Raw genomic sequence first — 21,002 nt, 5'->3', positions numbered from 1 at the left:
CCTAAAGCCCTACTCATTTCAGAAGGAACCTCACATGTGGGGTCAGTAGGAAAAAACAGCTACATTCATTCCCTGCACCCTGCATCAGTTCCAAAAGGACAGTAGTGGGAGTAGTTGTTCTTACTTGTGCACTTTTAAAGTAATTGATCATACATACTGTTTATAGGAAGCACTTGTGATATATAGATTCGACCTTTCGAATTTATTAGCATTAGGGGCTGTGGATATGGGAGGACATGTGAGTGTGCGTCAGAATGACTGAAGGGCCCTGCTATCAATTGGTGGACCAGAAGCAGCGAGGCTAAACAACTTGTAAGGCACGAGGCAACCCCTAACCCCACCCCCACCATGCCCACCGTAAACAACTATCCCTCCTAAAATGCCAATAGCATCCATTTTCTGGCCTTTTTCCGGTATGTATACAGGTGCACGGATTTACAACTTTAGAAGTAAATCTCTGGAGTCAAAACTGAAATCTTCCTACTAGAAATAAACACAGTCTACCACCTGAAAAACTACACCAAGCACCAGGTTTCATCAATGACAAGTACCTCTAGATGCTTTCAATTAGGACACTGCTGGTGTTTTGTTTTCCTACATGAGCTACAGTTATATCAAGCTGTCCTCCTGTAGACTTTTTTTTTTTTTGAGTCAGAGTTTCACTCTTGTTGCCCAGGCTGGAGTGCAATGGCCACAATCTCAGCTCACTGCAACCTCCGCCTCCTGGGTTCAAGCAATTCTCCTGCCTCAGCCTCCCAAGTAGCTGGGATTACAGGTGCCTGCCACTACGCCCAGCTAATTTTTGTATTTTTAGTAGAGATGGGGTTTCACCATGTTGGCCAGGCTGGTCTTGAACTCCTGACCTCAGGTGATCCGCCCACCTCTGCCTCCCAAAGTGCTGGAATTACAAGTGTGAGCCACTGTGCCTGGCCCATCCTGTAGACTTATTGTCTATGGAAATACATGTCTCTTTGCAGATAGACCTGCCTCTTCCAAATTTAAAGACAGGCCCACGCTGAAGAGATGAAACCCTTAATTCTATAAATGGGGAAAGGTGTTATTGACCTTGTTAGCATTCCTACCAGGAGTTTGTTATGAAGTAATAAAAAAAAAAAAAAAGGCCCTACGGCTTTATGGCAGCCCTCATAATGAATGAGCTTGGGACCTTAACAGGAAATTCAAGAGTAGAAAGTTCTTCTGTACTCGTGCAATTCAGTCGCTTTATCTATTAATAACAAGTAATTATTAACCTAATGAACTGAGAAATTTGTGCAAAGAAATTGTTACATTTGACAGAAGGGTAAATGTTACCTTATACAAATACACAAATTACAGTTTCTTAATTTGTAATACCACATGAACTGAAATGCATGTGGAATAATATATTTCTGCATTATATTGCAAATCCGAGAGCTGCATTTAAATGAAATAGGTAAGTTTTAGCAAATATATTCTCCATTTGGAATTGTGTTAGAGTCTTGCTAATCCTCTTACTAATCAAAAGTTCATGTATCTTAAATTATTATTCTTTATTCCTCATATTTTTAACCTGTAATCTTAAGTACTTACTGAGATAGCCAAGGGTCAACTTTATAACTTTTCTGTAATAGTGGGACCTGAGTTAAATTATCAAATATACCTCAGGTAATAAATATTATTTTACTCCAGAAATGTTTAAGTAATGGATTTGGGAGGGTGCTTTCAAATGACCCTAAGTATACACATTTTTTTCCTGCTGTTCCCATACGTTAAATGAAGGTCACTTATATCAAAGAAATCCTGGAAACATTTTAAATTTGAATATAGATCAACTAAGGCTGTTATGTCACATGTCAAAGCCACTGTTCTCTCTAGGGTCTAGGATTGTATTGAATATCTTTAACACAATTTTCAAATATGTGAAGGTTTCCTGCTGGTGGGTGTATTTCTGCTATATACTTCAAAATATTTTTAACATATATTCTTTTTTCCACTAGTTTCACGTTTTTGATCAGGTCATACATAAAAAGCAAATAAATACGTGTGTGGTGATTCCATTGCCAATGTTGTTCAGATAATAATGTGCACATTGTATGGCCTAGTCAAAGTGAAAATGATAATCCTAAAAACTGCTATCTAATTCTCAACAATAATGGGAAATAATTGATCATACATACTGTTCACAGGGAGCATTACATTTTCTCCTCCTGCCATGTTCTACTGTAACAGCACACCTTTATGAAAAGGCACAACTAAGTCACAGCCTACTGTTTCCTACTGAGATGCTCTCCTACTGATATCTTTGCTGTGTGTCCACATGAGTCTGCACGGCTGCTCTGTCCATTTGGGACAAGGAGTGATCTTTAAGGGGCTGTTTAAGTGTGAAAAAGTTGGAAATAAAAACTATTTGCTGTCACTGTGAAACTCTTACAGCATGGAACATTTCATTCAGACAAAGTATTACATGGGTGCCAATGTATAAAACACAGATAAAAATGCTTTATGCTTTTTATAAGCAGGGATAATGACTTCTGGAGGCACAGATTTCTCTGTACTCTTGTGGCTCAGCCAATAGCAAGCATATTAAATAGTAAGAATAATTTTGTTTTAAAATATAGACAGATCTTAAACCTAATTCATTTTTTTTGAAATATCTTAAGCTGATGGAGTGCATTTGGGAGACTCTCAGTCTCCTCTTGTTTCCTAGCTTTCTGAAGCTCCTTTGGAGTTATACACTGCCACATTCAAACATGGGGTGGATGTTTAAACGTTACTTAGAGCAGATATAATGTTTATAGTCGATCATTTGAACACAGACCTGACTTTTTAGATAAGTTAACCCACATATACTCATGCTCTTGCTATCATTTATTAGAATCTTGAATTATTTGTTCCTTTCATTTCCTTTAATTCTTGGAATAAGGTCCATAATCCTATTATATTATCTTGTTCTCATTTTAAGAAAGACTCTTTCAGTATACTTCTTTCATTTAGCCTATACCTCGCCTTCAATCAGAATTCCTACTGAAGAGGGCTCACACAGCTTGTCATAGCTATTTGCAAGATTGATTTATTTAGGTATCATTTTCAGAGCCAAAATCTCGCTATCAAGAGTTTGACTAGGCTGGGCGCGGTGGCTCACGCTTGTAATCCGGCAATTTGGGAGGCCGAGGTGGGCGGATCACGAGGTCAGGAGATTGAGACCACCCTGGCTAACACGGTGAAACCCCATCTCTACTAAAAATACAAAAAATTAGCCGGTCGTGGTGGCAGGGGCCTGTAGTCCCAGCTATACTTCGGTGGCTGAGGCAGGAGAATGGCGTGAACCCGGTAGGCGGAGCTTGCAGTGAGCTGACATTCGGCCACTGTACTCCAGCCTGGGCGACAGAGCCAGACTCCGCCTCAAAAAAAAAAAAAAAAAAAAAAAGAGTGACTAGTTGGGGCCGGGCGCGGTGGCTCACACCTGTAATCCCAGCATTTTGGGAGGCCAAGGCGGGCAGATCACCTGAGGTCAGGAGTTCGAGAGTAGCCTGGCCAACATGGCAAAACCCTGTCTCTACTAAAAATACAAAAAAATTAGGCAGGAGTGGTGGTGAGTGCCCGTAATCCCAGCGACTCAGGAGGCTGAGGCAGGAGAATCACTTGAACCCAGGAGGTGGAGGTTGCCGTGAGCCAAGATAATAGTGCCACCGCACTCCAGCCTGGGTGACAGAGCAAGACTCTGTCCCAAAAAAAAAAAAAAAGTTTGACTATTTGGAACTTTTTATAGCAATTGTATGTTTTTTAAGATCCTCATTGCCCTATTATACCTAATCTATTTGATATGTAAGTTTAATATGTGGTTAATGCAAAACAGTTAGCTAATATACTATTTATGTTAAGCAAATGTATCACATAATTATCACAGACTCAGAAAATGGTTCTTGTGTGTGCTGTGTTGCCATAGAACCCTTTTGGTGTATTTGGCCTCTTTTTTGTGTATTTCTCACTTAGGCTACAGAGGACAGAAGGGAGAAAGAGGTGAACCTGGAATTGGGCTGCCAGGGAGTCCAGGTCTTCCTGGGACTTCGGGTAAGAGTGATATTATCTTCACAACACAAGCAAGCCTTTAAAAATGAGAACCATGCTTCCCCCTAGGGTGCTTATATGTCAAGTCGAGTGATTCATGTTGGCTAGAGGGTGGGAGAGAGGAAGGGCCATATGTGATCTGCATTGTGATTTTTTTTTTAATGTCATTAGCTCTGGGTTTGCCAGGCTCACCAGGTGCCCCAGGCCCCCAGGGGCCCCCAGGACCCAGTGGAAGATGTAACCCAGAAGACTGCCTCTATCCTCTGTCTCAGGCCCATCAGCGGACAGGTGGGAAATGAACACACCTGAGGAAGACTTGGTTCCTGGTGACACCTCCTTGCCATTGGAGCTATCTTAATACCATCAAACCCTCATCATCTGTGGGTTGGTTTTTTTTTTTTTTTTTTTTTTTTTGGAGTAAGCCAGACATTAAAAGCAACCATTTGAATCCTATTCCTATAGCAATTGCAAATCAGCATTTTTTGATTTTTCCCAAATTCATTCCATATGTTTTGCTTTACAATTGCTATGATTTTTACTCAGAGTTTTATATGAAATATGCAAGTAAATCTTATCGTTAGTTCTTCTTCAAAAGGAAATTGCATCTTGTGACTTAGTAGACTGATGATGATATCCATTTTGTAGACTCATCAACATGTGGTTGGCCTTTGATTTCTGAATTTTAAAGTTTCAGACTTTAAGTTTTCTTGGTGTTTAAATTTACTATCATTGCTAAACATTTTGTCAACTTTTTTGATATAGTGCATTGCTCCTGTTGAATGTTTTTTGACTACTTTTTATAACTTAAGAATTTTTGTACCATCTACATCTATCCTACTTATGCAGAAAAATAGGCAATAAGAACTTCATTTTACAACTTCTGTTGTCAAAAACAAAACAAGAAAAACCACAGGAAACTGTTTTATCAGGGAGCCCAAACACCCAGCATAGCCAACTACTGAGATGATTTTGTTAATTCTGTATAATGATCTCAATTCAAAGCAATCAGCACTGGCATGAATAAGTGGTGCATGAAAAGGGAGTATCAAATTCCAGTTGTGTATGAGTTCTGCAAAGAAAGCCTAATACTCTGTGGTCCCCTCACTCAGTTTCTCATTTTGGTAAACAGAAAGCTGTTTTCCCTACAAGGTGCTTGGTGGTGAAGCCACCAAGCTGTCTTCGGTACTCTTAAAGCTTCAATGGCCTAGCAAGATCTTTGGGCCCTTGTATCCATCATCCTTATGACCTCATCACCCTCAGACTTTAAGACAAGAAGCCACCATCAGAACAAAGGATGGGATACATAACGAATGGACTCACTTGTCCTAGAAGATGGATGTGTAGTGTCAGCAAATGCATATTAAGAAGGTGAAACCCAAAAGCTCTTAAGGAGAATTATATTTCTCCAGAAGCTGCAGCAAGAGGTACAGCTCAACAAAGGAAAACCATAGGACCGAATATGCAACTAGTGCTCAGACCAAAGAGTTCACACCCACTCCAAAACCATGTCCTCTGAAAAGAAGCAAAAATACAGTGATCATCAAATGACTAAACAGTCTTTCTATTGATTAGCTGTACATTCATTGAGGAACTGTTGGTTGGCAGGCACTGATTCTCCAGAATAACTGGGCATGAGGATGTTGCAGAAGTTAGACAGTGGGTCCCACAGATGTGAGAACATGCCGCGAGAGCCTGCCGGCCACAGCAATCAGGACTCACTCCTCTTCAAGGAGCGGTGCAGATTTCAATTTGGCTAAAACAGGATGGGGGATGATTGCTTTTGTCTGTTAACTGAAAAATGAGTTTAGAAAGGCTAGCCCACTGAAGTTGGAAAAAGCTGTGAACAGAGTTGTGTCTGAGGAACATGCCTAATTTAAGGCAGGGTTTGTTCCAATGCATCCGTGATTTGAACCGGTTTTTCATTATAGATTAATGAACTGCTGGTCAGGTACTGTCTACAATGGCTGTGCATACCTACAACATTTTAGGTATTTCATATTGAATTATACTGTATATTTCAATTCCAAGTTTATTTATTTTATTTTCCAAGGTTATTTTATTTATTGTAAGCATTTTGACATTTTTTTTTTCATTTAATTTCTTGTGCAATACCTACAATGGTGCTGTGTTTTAAACTTACACAATTGGAACATACATATGTGTTTTCTTAGTAAAATGGTAATTTATCCCAAAAAAGTGTACATAGATCTAAAATTCGGTGCTATGTGTATATCTTGAGCTTTTAATTTGTTGAATTTCTAAACGCTTACAATTTATCTGCCACTCATATTAATTTACTTGAATTTGTCATAAAGCTAAACATTGTATATGTTTTCAAAGATTATTTTTTCATATTAATTAATAGGTTGTTTATCTTTTTGCCTCTATGCTAATTTAAAAATATTTATTTTATCATTTTAATGTTTTCATGGACTTTTTTGCTGATGGTAATCAACTTTTTTTTGTTTTTTGGTTTTTGAGTTGTTCCTTTCATGGACATAAAAAGACAATTCATTTTCTTGTTTTATTAACTGTTCATTTTATTCTACAAAATATGTCATGCATTCTTTCTTACAAATTGTATATTTAGAAATCTAAATACATTAATGCTTGACTTGTTAATTCTTATTTCAAGGATTTGGATTTATTCAGGTAATTTGATGGGATGGGTGATGCATATTACAAAGTGGACTTGTCACAATGACACAAACTCATTTTTTTGTAACTGGGAAATATGACTAAATTTGGGCTATGTCCTGTTTCTCTAGTTATGTCATGGTACATGGTACAAGCCTTTCTGACCCTACTCTATTATTTACCTTCAGATACTTTTTCCTGCCTCAGCTCTGTACACATGATATGCAACAAAGGGCAGCAAGAAGTGCTGGATCCACCTAATTTAACACCAAATGAAGTTGAGATTTGGCAATTGCCCAATTTCTTTAATTAAAAAAAAGTAAATTATTTGGGCCCCAAAGTAGGGTGGGAAATTTTCCTCTAAATGACTTAATGGTTGCCAAATCCCTTGTACCATTTTATTCCATTCCAAAACGTGTTTATTTCCACATAGATGTTAATGATGTTCAAAGCAGGGGAGAAGAATTATTCAATTTCATGAATTATCTCGTTTGCACTCCAGAAAACAACATACGTGTTTAAATACAAAATAATTATGGCTCATGACGACGATTAATATTAAAACTGTGATTTCCATATACAAGTATGTTTGAATTCCAACCTTACATTTTATACCAAGCTCAAAACACTTCCAGATAGAAGTCTTTCTATGCCAAGATTAAAGTATGACTTCAATTAATATTTATGGCCTTTGGAATCCAAAGAAAAACAGAAGAATAATTCATGAATTTGTTCATTGTTCTTTCCAACTGAAGACATTAACCATTACTTCTAACCATAACACAAACACAGCAAGTTTTAACCTTTTAAACTTTTCACTTTGCGATCAAAGTAACCCCGTAAGTTTATTTCCCTATTTTGTGATATTGTTTAAACTTTAAAATTTTAGTCACTTAAAGAACTTAAGCAATTATATTAAAATATGTTGTCTGTGAAAACTGTCATTTGATATTTGGCTTATAAAGTAACTTTTATGAATCTGTTTTATGAGTTAGGTAAGATTTAGCCTTTCCGCCGTCTCTCTCATCTGTTGGGAACCTCTGATATACCTCCATATGTCCACAAGATGGTGTTTAAAGCAATTTGTTCAGAAGAACTGAACAAACTAACAGAAATACAAGGCTACGAACAGTTTAGTGGACAACTAAATCAGACTCTTGCCTTTGCACTTTTTTTTTTTACTTTTGTAGATAATTTTTGTAGGTAATTTTTGTTAATTTGTTTTGTTTTCCTCATATTAAGCATCTTTATGAAACAGGCACAGTACCCTTTGGTTTGTTGACTGTTTTGATTTTATTTCTTTAGTGGATATATATGTACTTATACACTTAGTTAACATGCAGATTAACTATTCATAACTGTTTATACACCACTTTCATATTTTAGTGATCAATATGAAGACAGCTAAATAATTATCCTACCTTTTAGACAGGACAGATACTCTTTCAACAGACAAGAAAAAAGATTTAGCTTATCACAAGAAGTAGACAATTTATAAAACTACACAATGTCTAAACTCTATATTGTTCAGTGTACTTAAAATTTTACAATTAGATTTGTATAATGTTTATATTTTTCTAGAATACATCACTATTTACAAAAGTACGATTAGGAACACCTTTTTTTTTTTGAAGTACCATTTTTATTTTCCTAAGACTAATAATACACTGGGATTGGGAATTTCTCAGTTAAGTGTTTTGCTGAAGTTGTTTTAATGGATACTCAGAAGAGTTTTGCAGATTTGTCCATTGCTTTTGTTCTTAAGTTATTTTTCACATTTGTCTGTATCCACCTTCTGAAGACACACAAGTGTTTACTGTCACGGTTTCCCAGCGTTATTTCTTAATATTTGAGTGTTGACGCATTTTTGTACCATCCCCCTTTTGTACCATCTCTGCTCACATAGATTATGCAGGCTTTGAAGAGGAAGAGATGCAGAAGAGAATTGAATTTGTATCTTGTATGCCTACATAATTCAAAGTGTCTTAGAACGTTGAATAGTGTTGATTTATTAGTTGGCTGGTAAAGGTAGCATTAATTATGTTAAATTTGTTCAACTACTAAAAGTCTCAGGCAATAGGACAAATGAGTGTCATCATTTTTATTGTGTGGCATACCTGGAGCTAAAATTCAAACGTTTTACTCAACAAAATCATGCTAGAGTAACTGATCAATTTGGTTAAATTGGATGAAGAACCAAGTGAACACAGAGAAAACTCATCCAGACAAGTAGACCCAGCACAGCAAAACTTTGCCTGAAAGATAAGACAAGCTTTAAGACCAAAGCTAAGTCTAAGAAAATCTAAGTGGAAAAAAAAACTGCAAGTTCAGATCCAGTAGTGAGTGATGTGGTACAACTGGAGGAGTTAGTTATTTGCTTCATGAATTTGTCAAAAGTGAATACTAATAAAGTGGGAGGCTTCACTAAATGAGGGGGTAAATAAGATTTAAGTTCATCAGAAGTGTGTGTATTGTGTGACCATACTAAGCTTCTGGGTGTAAGTAAAGATGCTGGCTATTTTACAACTTTTTATTTTATTGTGTTAGGTAAAGTACATTTTGGGGATAAATGTTTCTCAGTGCATTAATGTCTTTAAATTCAGGTTGTATTGGGCATATTTTACAACTATTTATTTTTAAATAACATTTAGGGTGTGTTTTCCCCCATTTTGTTTGCTCTCTATCTTACCTCATCAAACTCTTTAAGGTTTAATTGAATATACTCATGTTAAGTGCAATGGCACTAGTTTTATTCAAAATCCCACATGGGCGTAATGCTTTGAGGCCTTGATTCCTACGTGTTCATTATACATAATGAGCCTTGTCACCTGTCTCAGCAATAAAGGATCTGACCCTATGTCAAGGAAATCTAAGGTGCAATTATTAAGGCCACATCTACTCTTCATCACTTGCCATGGCTGAAGCTCCACACTTCAGTCCGTTCTGTTTGGTGTCAACCATGGGGATGCTCCAGAAACACTCTTGGCTAACCATGAGCCCCACAGGTGTCCAAGGAACCTTAATTGGTCTATTGCAGGGTTCATGTTTATACCATCATTACAGTTTTCTTTGTCACATGAATAAGCTTTCAAGCTCAGCTTGAAATAATCAAGTTTGTCACCCATCTCCCTGGGTTTATAAAAGCCTAGTTCATAAAAACCCTAGTCTAATTATTTCAGATGAGAATTATAAACAGAAACAAAAGCCAGAAAACAGGCAGTCCTTTGGGACTTTTGACCCCCAGAGTGATCATCTCACTAAAATCATATGAGACTTTTTGCTATAGAGGTCCCTGAGGGAGATAAGAAATAACACAATTAACTTTTCTCATCCATAGAAGCTTTTACACCATGAGTGATAAGGCAATAGGCAATAAGTAGTTAAATACATAGCAGGTTTTCTTAACAGAAATTAATTACATCAAAATGTGCCAGAGGATTTATATGTTTACTTATACCGGGTAATAACTTACATAGTTCTTAACTATTCCTATCTTCAGGCCCCCTTTGGATAAATTAACTAGGTGCTCTAAAGAATATTGTTGTCTTTTCACACACATATTTTCAACTTAGAGACAAAATGGAATTTCAAATATATCTCAGAAAGAGAGGTAGTTTGTTGGAGACAGTTTCCCTCACTTGTTCTCTCTCCAGCTATGTTTTGATAACTTGGAGTCAAGAGTAATTTGTGAAGGCATGTTAAGCAGAGAGTTAGCATGAATTACCATTTATTAAAACTAAAAGTAATTTTCAGTTAGCAGCATCCTCTTCCTGATAGCCAGATCAATCAAATATGTTACACTTCCTCTCGTTGATCATTCAAAGAGCACTTAAGCATGTGTATTTACAGACAGGCATTACTACAGTCAGCCCATTTTGATTTAATAGTTCCTCAGTCATAGGTACTTTATACTGTCATGCCCTGGATCACAACTCACTAAAGAAGACTGCACAATTGAAAAGTATTTATTTTACTTTGTACAAAATGACTTGACCTATGTTTATTGAACACAAGTATTCTTTTTAAAAAAGATAATTAAAATCATTTATGTCAGTCACCCCTCTATAAACAGCAAGATTGCAAGTTTGCTAGTATTTTTTCCTTAATACTGAGTTTTCACTTCTTTTGTCAGGCTACCAGCAAATATTTTAAAGCAATTTTCTTGATATTTGGAAATCAGTATTTCTATTGGTTTTCCACCTATGTTGATTTACTTAGTTTTTTTAGAGACAGGGTCTTGTTCTGTCACCCAGGCTAGAGTGCAGTGGCGTGATCATAGCTAACCATGGCTTCAAACTCCTGGTCTCAAGCGATCCTCCAACCTCAGCCTCCCAAGTAGTTGGGACTTCAGGCGCTCACTACCATGCCTGGCTAATGTTTTAATTTGTTTTTATTTTTGTAGAGATAGGAGACTCACCATCTTGCCCAGGCTGGTCTGGAACTCCTGGGTTCAAGCTATCCTCCCACCTTGGCCTTTCAAAGTGTTGGGATTACAGGTGTGAGCCACCATGCCCGGCCTTGGTTTACTTTTAAACTCAGAGACTATATCTCAGAAACACTATAATCACCAAAAAATTTAAAAAATACAATACAGGTGATCTTCTAAAGCAAGAATTTATATTAAGCTTATTTCAGGTGGCAAATCAGATTTTACTAATGATGTTTAAGAACAACAATCTTGGTTCAGTCAGCTTGAAATATAAAGTATCTAAATAATCAAATCAGTCACCTATCCTGATATGACTACTCATTCAACTCTTCTGCTGTGCAGAAGCCAATTACCCAAAACCATGCCAGTGAATTTATGTGCTCAATCAGCCTAGGAAGTGATTTGCATAGTTCTTAACCAACATGTCAGATATTTGGGTTGAAAATCATATCATACTGCCATAGAAGCACTGGCTAGAAATAAATCAGGAATCATTTGCCCTTAATTAACATGCCAGGTTCGAACCAACTTTATTTATTTACACTCTCCTCTCTCAGTGAATGCTCTAGTTGCCACTTTGTCCAACTTTCAAAAATATCTCAGAGAGGATTTGAGATTTCTATTTTGCTAGAGAGACATACTTGGTCAGATTCAACATTTATCAACTCTCTTTCATGGAGAGAATTTGCTGGGGGCTTTTCCTTACAATTTCTAAGTCAAGTATCTTCTGCTTCTGTAAACTACTTCACTTAACTGAAATTTATAACGAATCATTCCTGCCATTTGGAATGTGGTAGTTTTGCATCATCTGTTTCTAAGTGGTTGTTTCCAATGTTGCTGACTGTATCTGTGGAGCTTGTTGTACAACCTTTACATAACCAGGTTTGTAGAACAGCTGAGTGAACTGTTCTTTGACATTTTATTTTTTTAATTGTCTTATGAATATTATAAAACTTAGAAACGTTTGATTATCTAATTTTTCTTTTATTGTATTTGATTATGTCACTCTATTTAAAATAAAAGCACTTTGGTGAAAGGATAATTTCTATGCATTTATTTCATTATGTGTCACAGCTCCTGAAAAAGTTTGCCTTTTTTTGTATTGTTTTAGGGAGCTATAACAGAGACCTTTATTTTCAAAAATAATGTTCGAAAAAAGGGAAAGAACATTCTTTCAGTCTATGTAAATAGCACTGATCTATATGGCAAAGAATCTTCTTAAGCAAAATTCATGCTAGAAGCATAAAACTAGATGCTGTAAGCAGTTTTAAAGAAATCCAAATACAGATTACATAATGATTGATTTAACCAAACAACTAGGACTAGAATTTTTAAATGTATAAAATACACATGAGAAAAAAATATAAGTATTATATTAGGGCTCACTCTCCTTTGACTTGACAGAATTTAGTTCCATAAACTAAAGATACTATGTTAAGCTATTGTTCTATGCCCCAGCACAGGTTACTCGTAGGCTCTGTGATATAAAATGAATATATTAAGTCTGTTGGATAGTTAAGTAGATGTTAATGAAACAGCAAGTCAATATGATTACATAAATAATAATAAAGTGCTTAAGTGGTCAGGAAATACTTGTTAAGAATACAGTGCTTTAGCTGAGCTACCTTTGTAAAATTTACAAGAAATGGTGAAACATAAATCATGTTTGCAATAAAGTTCAGAGTAGGAGGGAGCTAACAAACCATTGGAATGAACGCAGTGGTTCTTAACCTAGAAATAAAGCAAGGCTAGACTGAAAAGAGTCCACGAAATCTCTGAACTACTATACACAAATATAGATGCATATGCAGCTGCACATCTTTCTAGGGAATTAACATTTCAAAAAGGTCCATGAAGCTCTCCCCATACACACTAAAACACACACACAGACACACACACACACACACATCTCTCACAGGGTAACACCCTCTGTGGAACAGCTTTTTTAATTACTCTATGTGGAAAAAACACTAATATTATAAACATACACCTATAGAACCAGTAGTTAAGTAATGTTTAATGTATCTAAATAAGCTCAGTAGCTTCTTTTCATTGAACATGATTATTTATAAGAAAACATGCAAGAGATTAAGAAACCATATTTATTTCTTCTTTGGTACAACCAGAGATGTTACCTCAAACCTTTAAAATAAATAATCTCATCAATAAAATTTGTGAATGCCAGAGTATTAAAATTATTTCTTTGCTTTCACATAGAAGCAGTCAAAATATTAACAGGTTTGGGGTACAGTACATACAGTTCAACAAAAGTTCAGGCTGAAGAAGAAAACCAATACGTGACATAAGGAAATCATTTTGGGCGATGTAGCCCTTTCTTACTCCAGAGACAGCACATCGATGGGATTTTAAGCACCAATTCTATTGAATGTAGTGGGGTTTTTTTCATAACTAGTCTAGTAATCCTCTATATAACTGAAACAATAATCTGAGAACAACATCTAAATGAAAATAACTACTGCAACTGAGGTAAACCAAACAGTTGTTTTTGTTTATTGGCACAGTGGCCCACGATAAGACACATAGATATAGCACACTAAAGCTCAAGATCCTGGGAACAGGAGTATAAATTTACTCAAGGGAGGTGTTTGGTTTTCTTTCTTTTTTTTTTAACTGATGACTCTGCTGTCTTCCCTCCAAGGGAAAGGAAAGAGAACTTACTGAATAGCACCGTTCTTCTAAATGTGATTGTCAAGTAGGACTTCCGTAATCATGCTGAAGGTAATACATTGGAATCATGCTGAAGGTAATCATCTTTGCCCCAGCTTTGGGTGGTGTTTCTCCCCCAAGCTTCTTCACCAGGCGTGGTTCATGCAGAGAGTCATGCAGCACTAAGCCTTTCACGGGTCAGGCCCTTTGCTAAATGCTCGCTGACCAGCCTGCATGGTGCAGGAGGCTGGCTCACAGAAACCGGGAAGCCCAGGAGGTCCCGGGGGTCCAGGCACGCCAGGAATTCCTGCCACCCCGGGGGGGCCTCGTTCACCGTCTCGGCCATTTCTCCCATAGCTGGCAGGGCCTGGGTCACCTGAAACACACAGAAGATTGCACATGTGAGCAGGAGAATCCTTATCGATGCAAACTGGCAGAGGGCACTGGACCCTCACAGCTCAGCAGTGCTGAGATAAGGGGCTTAGCAAACGCTTTTGGAAACCATGGATGATGACTGGTGGTGATTGGTGATGAAGATGATGATGATGGTGATGATGATAATAAGATCCCTTCCTTGGACTTGGGTTTTCTTGGAAATAAAAAGTAGAAAGAGACCTTAGTGTCTCCAACCCACATTTCCATCAATAGAGCGGCACTGTGCACCATGAGCCTCCAGCCACAGGTGTCTATTGAGCACTGAAATGTGATGAGGCCAAATGGAGATGAACTAAGTATCAAACACACCTGGATTTTAAAGACTTCATATGAATAAAAATGTAAAATAGTTCATTAAAAAGTTTTGTGCCTATTACATGATGAAATGATCTCTTGCACACAGTGGGTTAAGTAAACTATATTGTTAAAACTAATGTCACCTGATTATTTTTACCTTTTTCATGTGGCCACTTGATTTAAAATCATACATGCAACTCACATTTGTGGCTCACATTGTACTTCTTTTGAATGCAAGTAGCAGTATTCCTTACTTCTAATAGTTGAGCAACATCTGGGCAGGGAGAAGTATAGTTTAGTGGTTAAAAACACAGGTTTTAGAGACAAATAGCTTTACATTCTAGCCCTATCATTTATGAATAATGTGACATTAGCAAGTCGCTAATCTTTCAGTTTCTTCATCTACAAGATGCTATAATGTCTTCTTAATAATTAAATTCAGGCCAGGTGCAGTGGCTCACGCCTGTAATCCCAGCACTTTGGGAGGCCAAGGTGGGCGGATCACCTGAGGTCAGGAGTTCGAGACCAGCCTGGCCAAAATGGTGAAACCTCATCTCTACTAAAAATATGAAAAAATTAGCCAGGCATGGTGGTGTATGCCTGTAGTCCCACCTACTTGGGAGGTTGAGGCAGGAGAATTACTTGCACCCGGGAGGCAGAGGTTGCAGTGAGCCGAGATCGCGCCACTGCACTCCAGCCTGGGTAACAGAACAAGACTTCATCTTAAAAATAAAAATAACAATAATAACAATTAAATTCTACAATTGAAAGCACCTGATACATAGGAGCTATTATTATAATTATTGAGATATTATTGATTAATATCTTTTAGAAGGCTGTGCCATGTGCCCTACAAAATTTCATATTTTTCTCATGAAGGGTGACCCCAACATGAACTTTGCCATAGCAGGTTCTTTGGGGGACATTTCTTGCTTGTCTTCCTTTTGTCGTGTTTAAGGGTTGTACGTTGCCCTCAATGGGGCACACTCTCTGAGGCACAGCACCCCATAACAAAGAGGAATGTCTGCTGAATGTTTACCCCAATGCACCAGCAGCACTTTCACACAATCATTGCAAAAGTGGTGATGAGAAATCGTGTAAAACAAATTGTGTATGCCAAAATAATATAGGGATCCTCATTCCATCTCAGCCATCTTAACTTGGTCTTTCAGCCAAAAAGCTGGAAGCCAAATCCACATGTTCAACTACATATTTGCTTATATTTGGTTACTTTCCTTCTTTCTCTGTGGTTTTTACTTTTCTTTTTCTATTTGAGTAGTCTTATTACATGTCTTTTGTTGGTCTTACTATAGGAATATGGTCTTATTCAGTGGTCTTATTACATATATCTCACATACTTTTAGAAAGAAGGTAGGTCAGAGATCTCGTTTTACGTAACATCTCATTCTTCCTCTGCTGCATACACTTCGATCCACACAAAGCAATGTCATAGGGCAATATATTAATAAGTTTTAAGGGGGAATAATTATCTTTGAATAATTATCCATCTCGAAGCTATAGATAAACAGAGATATAAGTCATTTTCCCTAATTTACCCCATACACTTTCATTCAACTATACCTAGTTAGTATGAAGCAAACCATTATGTGTTTTCTTTTAATGATGAGGCCCCTGAGAAAGCGTCTCCCTAATCCCCAGCATCTGTAGATAAAGCTGTAGCAGAACGATGCCTTCAGCAGCACCTGTTAAGATCCTTAACACCAGATGCAGTTAAAGGTGAAGTTGGTTTTTTTTAAGGTTTAAACGATGAGCCAGATCTAAATCTGATTTTCATGCACCTTATCAGTAGGAATGTCCCCACTGAGACATACCAGGTGTGCCTTAAAATCAAATCAAGTTTAGGAGAAGGAAATGCCCAGAGAAGAGGTAGAAAACCAAATGAGCACAGGGGCTGGGATGGTCACTTAGACCAGGGGTGGGCAAACTTCAGCTCATGAGCTAAATCCTGGTTTTGTAAATAGTTTTATTAGAACACAACCATGGCCATTTGTTTACATATTGTCTGTGGCTGCTTTGGCATACCAGGGCAGAGTTGAGTAGCTGCAATATGGTGCCCATAGCCAAATAATCTGATCCTTCACAAATAAAGTTTGCTGATCCCTGATGTGATAAAGAAATGAGCCTGGATTAAGAAATTCCCCCACTGTTTTTATGAGATGGAAACGTAAAGGACAAATGCAATGAAATTTGGCCACTAATATTCCACATAAGTGTTGGGGAGACCAAAGGGAGGAGTGAGGCCTGTGGTGAGCTGGAAAGTGGATGCAGGCAGCAGCTCTTCTCCAGCTAACAGCTGCCATCGGGGAATACAGGCCAGTGTTGCCAGAACTTCTGATAATTTTTAAGAGAAGCCAGGAAGCTGAGTTTTTAAATAAATATCTCCCAATGTTTAAATGTTAGCAACCAATTCAATTTTTTTTCAACATTTGTAGAGCCAACCAAAAACCTTAAGTTTAAGAGAATTCATTCTCTAATACACAAACAATATTAAAAAGCAGAAGGATAGCTTTTTAGATTTTCACATTTGGTTCCCCATCAACACACTCCAGGAGAAGTTTTTCTTTTTCTTTTTTACCTTGCTGAGTTTATTCCAAATTTCTGCTTATCATCTGAGGGAAGGGTTGATGAAGCCATCCTGTCTACCCTTGATTTATTTTATGAAACGTGCATCTCATCCAATTCTGCCTTTGCCAAATGCAGCAATTTACCACTTTGGAGCTTTGGATGATGTCATCATCATCATCACCAACGCGTAATGAGAATGCTTTCTCGTTTCCATGTGCCATACACTATGCTCATTACTGAGCCCATTTTTCTCATGTATAAACTGAGAGTTAGGAAGATCAAATAATTGTCCATAGTCATATAGCTAGAAATGAAGACCCTTAGCCACTGCACTAATCTAACTGCATTTTCCCACCTATTGATTTTTTAACTCTGTGGAAGGGTGTGGAGGTGTGTGGCAGGGTGTGTGTGTGTGTGTTGTCATTGTTTTGTGTGTGTTTGTTTGTTTTTAATTCCTTGGGCCTGAGTTGACCAGGAAGTAGACAGAGGCACAAAAACAAAGAGCAGTATTGATTTTTGCAGAGCTCTAATGATCATAAGAAACTAAGATATTTTTCTGAGGTTTTGCCCTGTAGAAATACCAGAGATAAAACAGCCTTAACAAAGCAGATTGTCAGGCTCTGGAGAGTCCTGACCCAGGGCCTTTGCTCTCATGGATGTTCTGAACTATGTGGGAGCCTCAGTTGGGTGACACTATGTCCACAGTCCACATCACTCAAAAAGTGAAGCTGACTCATAATAACTGTTCACAAAGTGGGCATAAATGGTTAGTCCAGCAGCTGCATTAATGAGTATCTACCAACTGCTTTGTAACTCTTTAGAAAGAGAAAGCGTGGATCTAAAGTGTTATTCTGCTCTGCCTGCCTCATGTGTGTGATACTTACACTAACTGCCTAATGATTACATGGTGTTCTGAAATGTCAAGGACCTATAAAAATGTTGAATGTTCCCAATACAAAGAAATGATAAATGTTTGAGATGATGGATAGACTAATTACCCTAATCTGGTCATTATATAATATTTCCATTGAAACATCACTATGTACCCCATAAATATGTGTAACTATTATATGTCAATTAAAATAAAATATTTAGAAATGTTATTGCCAAACATTTCATGGTTTTTTAAAAAATTATTATTATTTATTTAAGAAATGAGTATCTATATCATTCTCTATAAAACCACTAGAGGGTAGTCAAGTTACACTGTCGGAAGCCAATCCTGGCTGGCTCATTCTGGAGGCAGCCCCTTACCTAATACATGCTATGGAATAAAAGGGACTGTGTATACAGTAAAAAAATAAAATAAAATAAAGAATAATTTTCATATTAAATAGGGTATTTCATAATTAATCCACTGGTTATGTAGACTTTTTGTATGTACCAGGACTTTCTTATATTTCTTGAGCTTAATGTTGTGGTATTTGACAAAGCAGTATATGTTTAAGGAATTGTAAATTGGTTTATGTAAGGCCCAGCAACCAAATAAAACAGCTGCAGCAATGGAAATTGAATAATTAGGTACTGAAAAACTTGGCCCAGAACTGAATGTGTGCATGTGTATTTTTCCACTCAATAGTCTCAAGCAAAGCTCACCTTTCTGCAGACTTTGCACAAGAAAAACAAATATTCTTACAATCTAGTATAGCCCAGCACAAAGCCAGCTATAACTTCCATGTCCAAGAGGCAAAAAGCATCTCAGCTCACAAGTCACCTTCCTGGTGTTCACATTCAAATGATTTGTCATTTAATGTATGTTTTGCCCCAGTGAGTGCACAAAGAGGAAATCAGGACTCATAATTATTAATAAATATGTTCCTTTAAAATCCTCAGAGTGACAAGGAACTAGTCCCAAATGGGCAAGTTTGGTGGCAGCAGACAGAGAGAGACCTGTAAGACAACCAACCAAGCAATAACACTGGCTGACCTGTGGCACAAAACTGAAGGTGGGGGAGACTAAAGTTCCAGGGATTGCTAATGTGATCCACGTAGCTCTGCAAGAGAGGCAGAGAAAGAAGCAAGACACCCAGCAGTTATGGGACATGCCCAATTCACATGTCTAGGTTACAAAGAAAAACTAATCGTATGATTGGACAGACAGCCAATCATTCTGTCCACTTTGTGAACACAGACTCAGGAAGCATGAATATGTCTTGTTATTACCTGAGAGACTTTTGTCAGGACATGAATTTAAGAGTCTGTATTTTCTCAAATATATTATGAAAAAGGAAGCAACAATAATAATAGTTAAATTTGCAGAGTGTCTGTTTGCCATATGCCAGGCTTTACATGTTCCAAGAGCTTTACATGTATTAACATGTGCATATATGCTCTAAATACAAGGTAGGCATGATGATTTCCATTCACAGAAGAGTAAACTGAAGCACTTCGAGGTAAAAGAATAGTGCATAAGCCCCTGGCAGCCTGGCTCCGTGTCTGCACTTCTTAAATATTTGCCCAGCCTACTCCTGGCTGTGAGAAACAAACTAGATTGTGTATGTGTACTTTTTAAACAACAAAGCACTGTAGCCAAAATAATCATCAATGTAATGGTTATAATAATAACCTGTGTTCCATAACAAGCAATGTAGCATTATGTCTCTACAGGGCATGTAATACTTAACACTGAACAAACAGAGATAGAGCATTGGAGAGGGGAGACAGGGAATTAAAACTGTCCAGAAAGAATACAGGAACTCTAACAACTGATAGAAAATGATGATATTAGTTACATCGTAAAAAAAATATGTTAAATGCCTTAGCACAAAGAATGATCCAACTATCTTTTTTTTATTCAGGAGAATTTGAGCCCCAAATCCAACAATAGAAACAACAAAGAAGGTTGCAGAATATGCTGTTCTGCAGGTTCTTTCTTTTTTTTTTTTAGGCTCTTTCTTTTAGGTAAGATGTGTATTTATCTAGAAGGTTCCAGACAAATCCCTGCACAGAATCTGGTTGAAGGTCCCTCAGGCCTTAAAGTCGTATTAATAATATGTTTGTGAGAGATCAGAAATCACATTCCTAGACACATTCAAGCTCTACCAGGAAATAAAAAGCAGTCTAGCCTCAGTGGACAATTAACCAGTGAAATGATGTACTGCTACCCAGTACTTTGCATTTGTGATTTGGAGTTGAAGTAGACTTTCATGGAGAGAAAGTCTGAGGCATCGGGGCGGTGCTGATTTAGAGAAGAGTAATATATTACTGCTGATCAAGAGCAAGAGAAAAAAGCTGCAAGGGCTCAACTGGGGCCCAGCTTTGCCCTCAGCTCTCCTTGATCCACCTTAAAAAGCAAAAAGTGGACTTGCTTTATTAATAATAGTACCAACAGCCAACATTTCTTGAGCGCCTACTGTAGCCAGGAACTGTCTTAAGCAATTTACATGGATTGAGTTTCTTTATTTCTCAGAAATACACTATCAGAGAGGTGTCCTTGTTATCACTGTTTTACAAATGGGAGAACTGAGGTGCAGAGAAATTAAGTAACATGCCCAATGTCATAAAGTTAGTTAGTGGCAGAGTCAAAATGTGAACCTGGGATGTCTGAATTGTAGAAGCCACTCTTCAAACAGCCCACTTTCGGGTACTAGCTTTAAGGGAGGAATGACCCAAAAAGCTCTTGTCAGGAACTTGACTGACTTGAGCATACGCACGGTGTCAACAAGAGAACATGGGCCGACCTTGAAACCCAAGCCCTCAGCTGGTGCTTTCACCTGCAAGCTACACGAGGACACTGCGCCAAAGCGCAGAAAACGACCCAGCAGCAGACCCCTCTTCTCTGGCATCTGTGCTTTTGAAAGTTAGCCTATATTCCTGAAAAATAATCTGGAACTCAGATTTTTCACTAAACAATGTCAGATATCCTCTCAATTAAAAGGTAGCAAAAGTCTAAAAAAGGAAGGCT

General features: G+C 37.5%; 2 protein-coding genes across 13 annotated transcripts in view; one reads left to right on the top strand and one right to left on the bottom strand.

The window, feature by feature from the left end:
• The window catches only part of COL19A1 (collagen type XIX alpha 1 chain), a 331,016-nt gene extending 321,475 nt beyond the window's left edge, over positions 1–9,541 (top strand). The window contains exons 50-51 of the mRNA XM_015136650.3: positions 3,973–4,050; positions 4,219–9,541. Coding sequence (XP_014992136.3) covers positions 3,973–4,050; positions 4,219–4,346 — 206 coding nt within the window. The 3' untranslated portion in view covers positions 4,347–9,541. The remainder of the gene's footprint in view (positions 1–3,972; positions 4,051–4,218) is intronic.
• A 3,660-nt stretch (positions 9,542–13,201) lies between these two features.
• Positions 13,202–21,002, bottom strand: part of COL9A1 (collagen type IX alpha 1 chain) — a 177,486-nt gene continuing 169,685 nt past the window's right edge. For all 12 annotated transcript variants that reach the window (XM_077999781.1, XM_015136653.3, XM_028847450.2 and 9 more), the window contains one exon: positions 13,202–14,156. In XM_077999781.1, the coding sequence (XP_077855907.1) occupies positions 13,972–14,156 (185 nt within the window). In that variant the 3' untranslated portion in view covers positions 13,202–13,971. The remainder of the gene's footprint in view (positions 14,157–21,002) is intronic.

Source organism: Macaca mulatta, chromosome 4 (assembly GCF_049350105.2).
Source record: "Macaca mulatta isolate MMU2019108-1 chromosome 4, T2T-MMU8v2.0, whole genome shotgun sequence".
Lineage (NCBI taxonomy): Eukaryota > Metazoa > Chordata > Mammalia > Primates > Cercopithecidae > Macaca > Macaca mulatta.
This window is presented reverse-complemented; position numbering and strand designations above follow the sequence as displayed.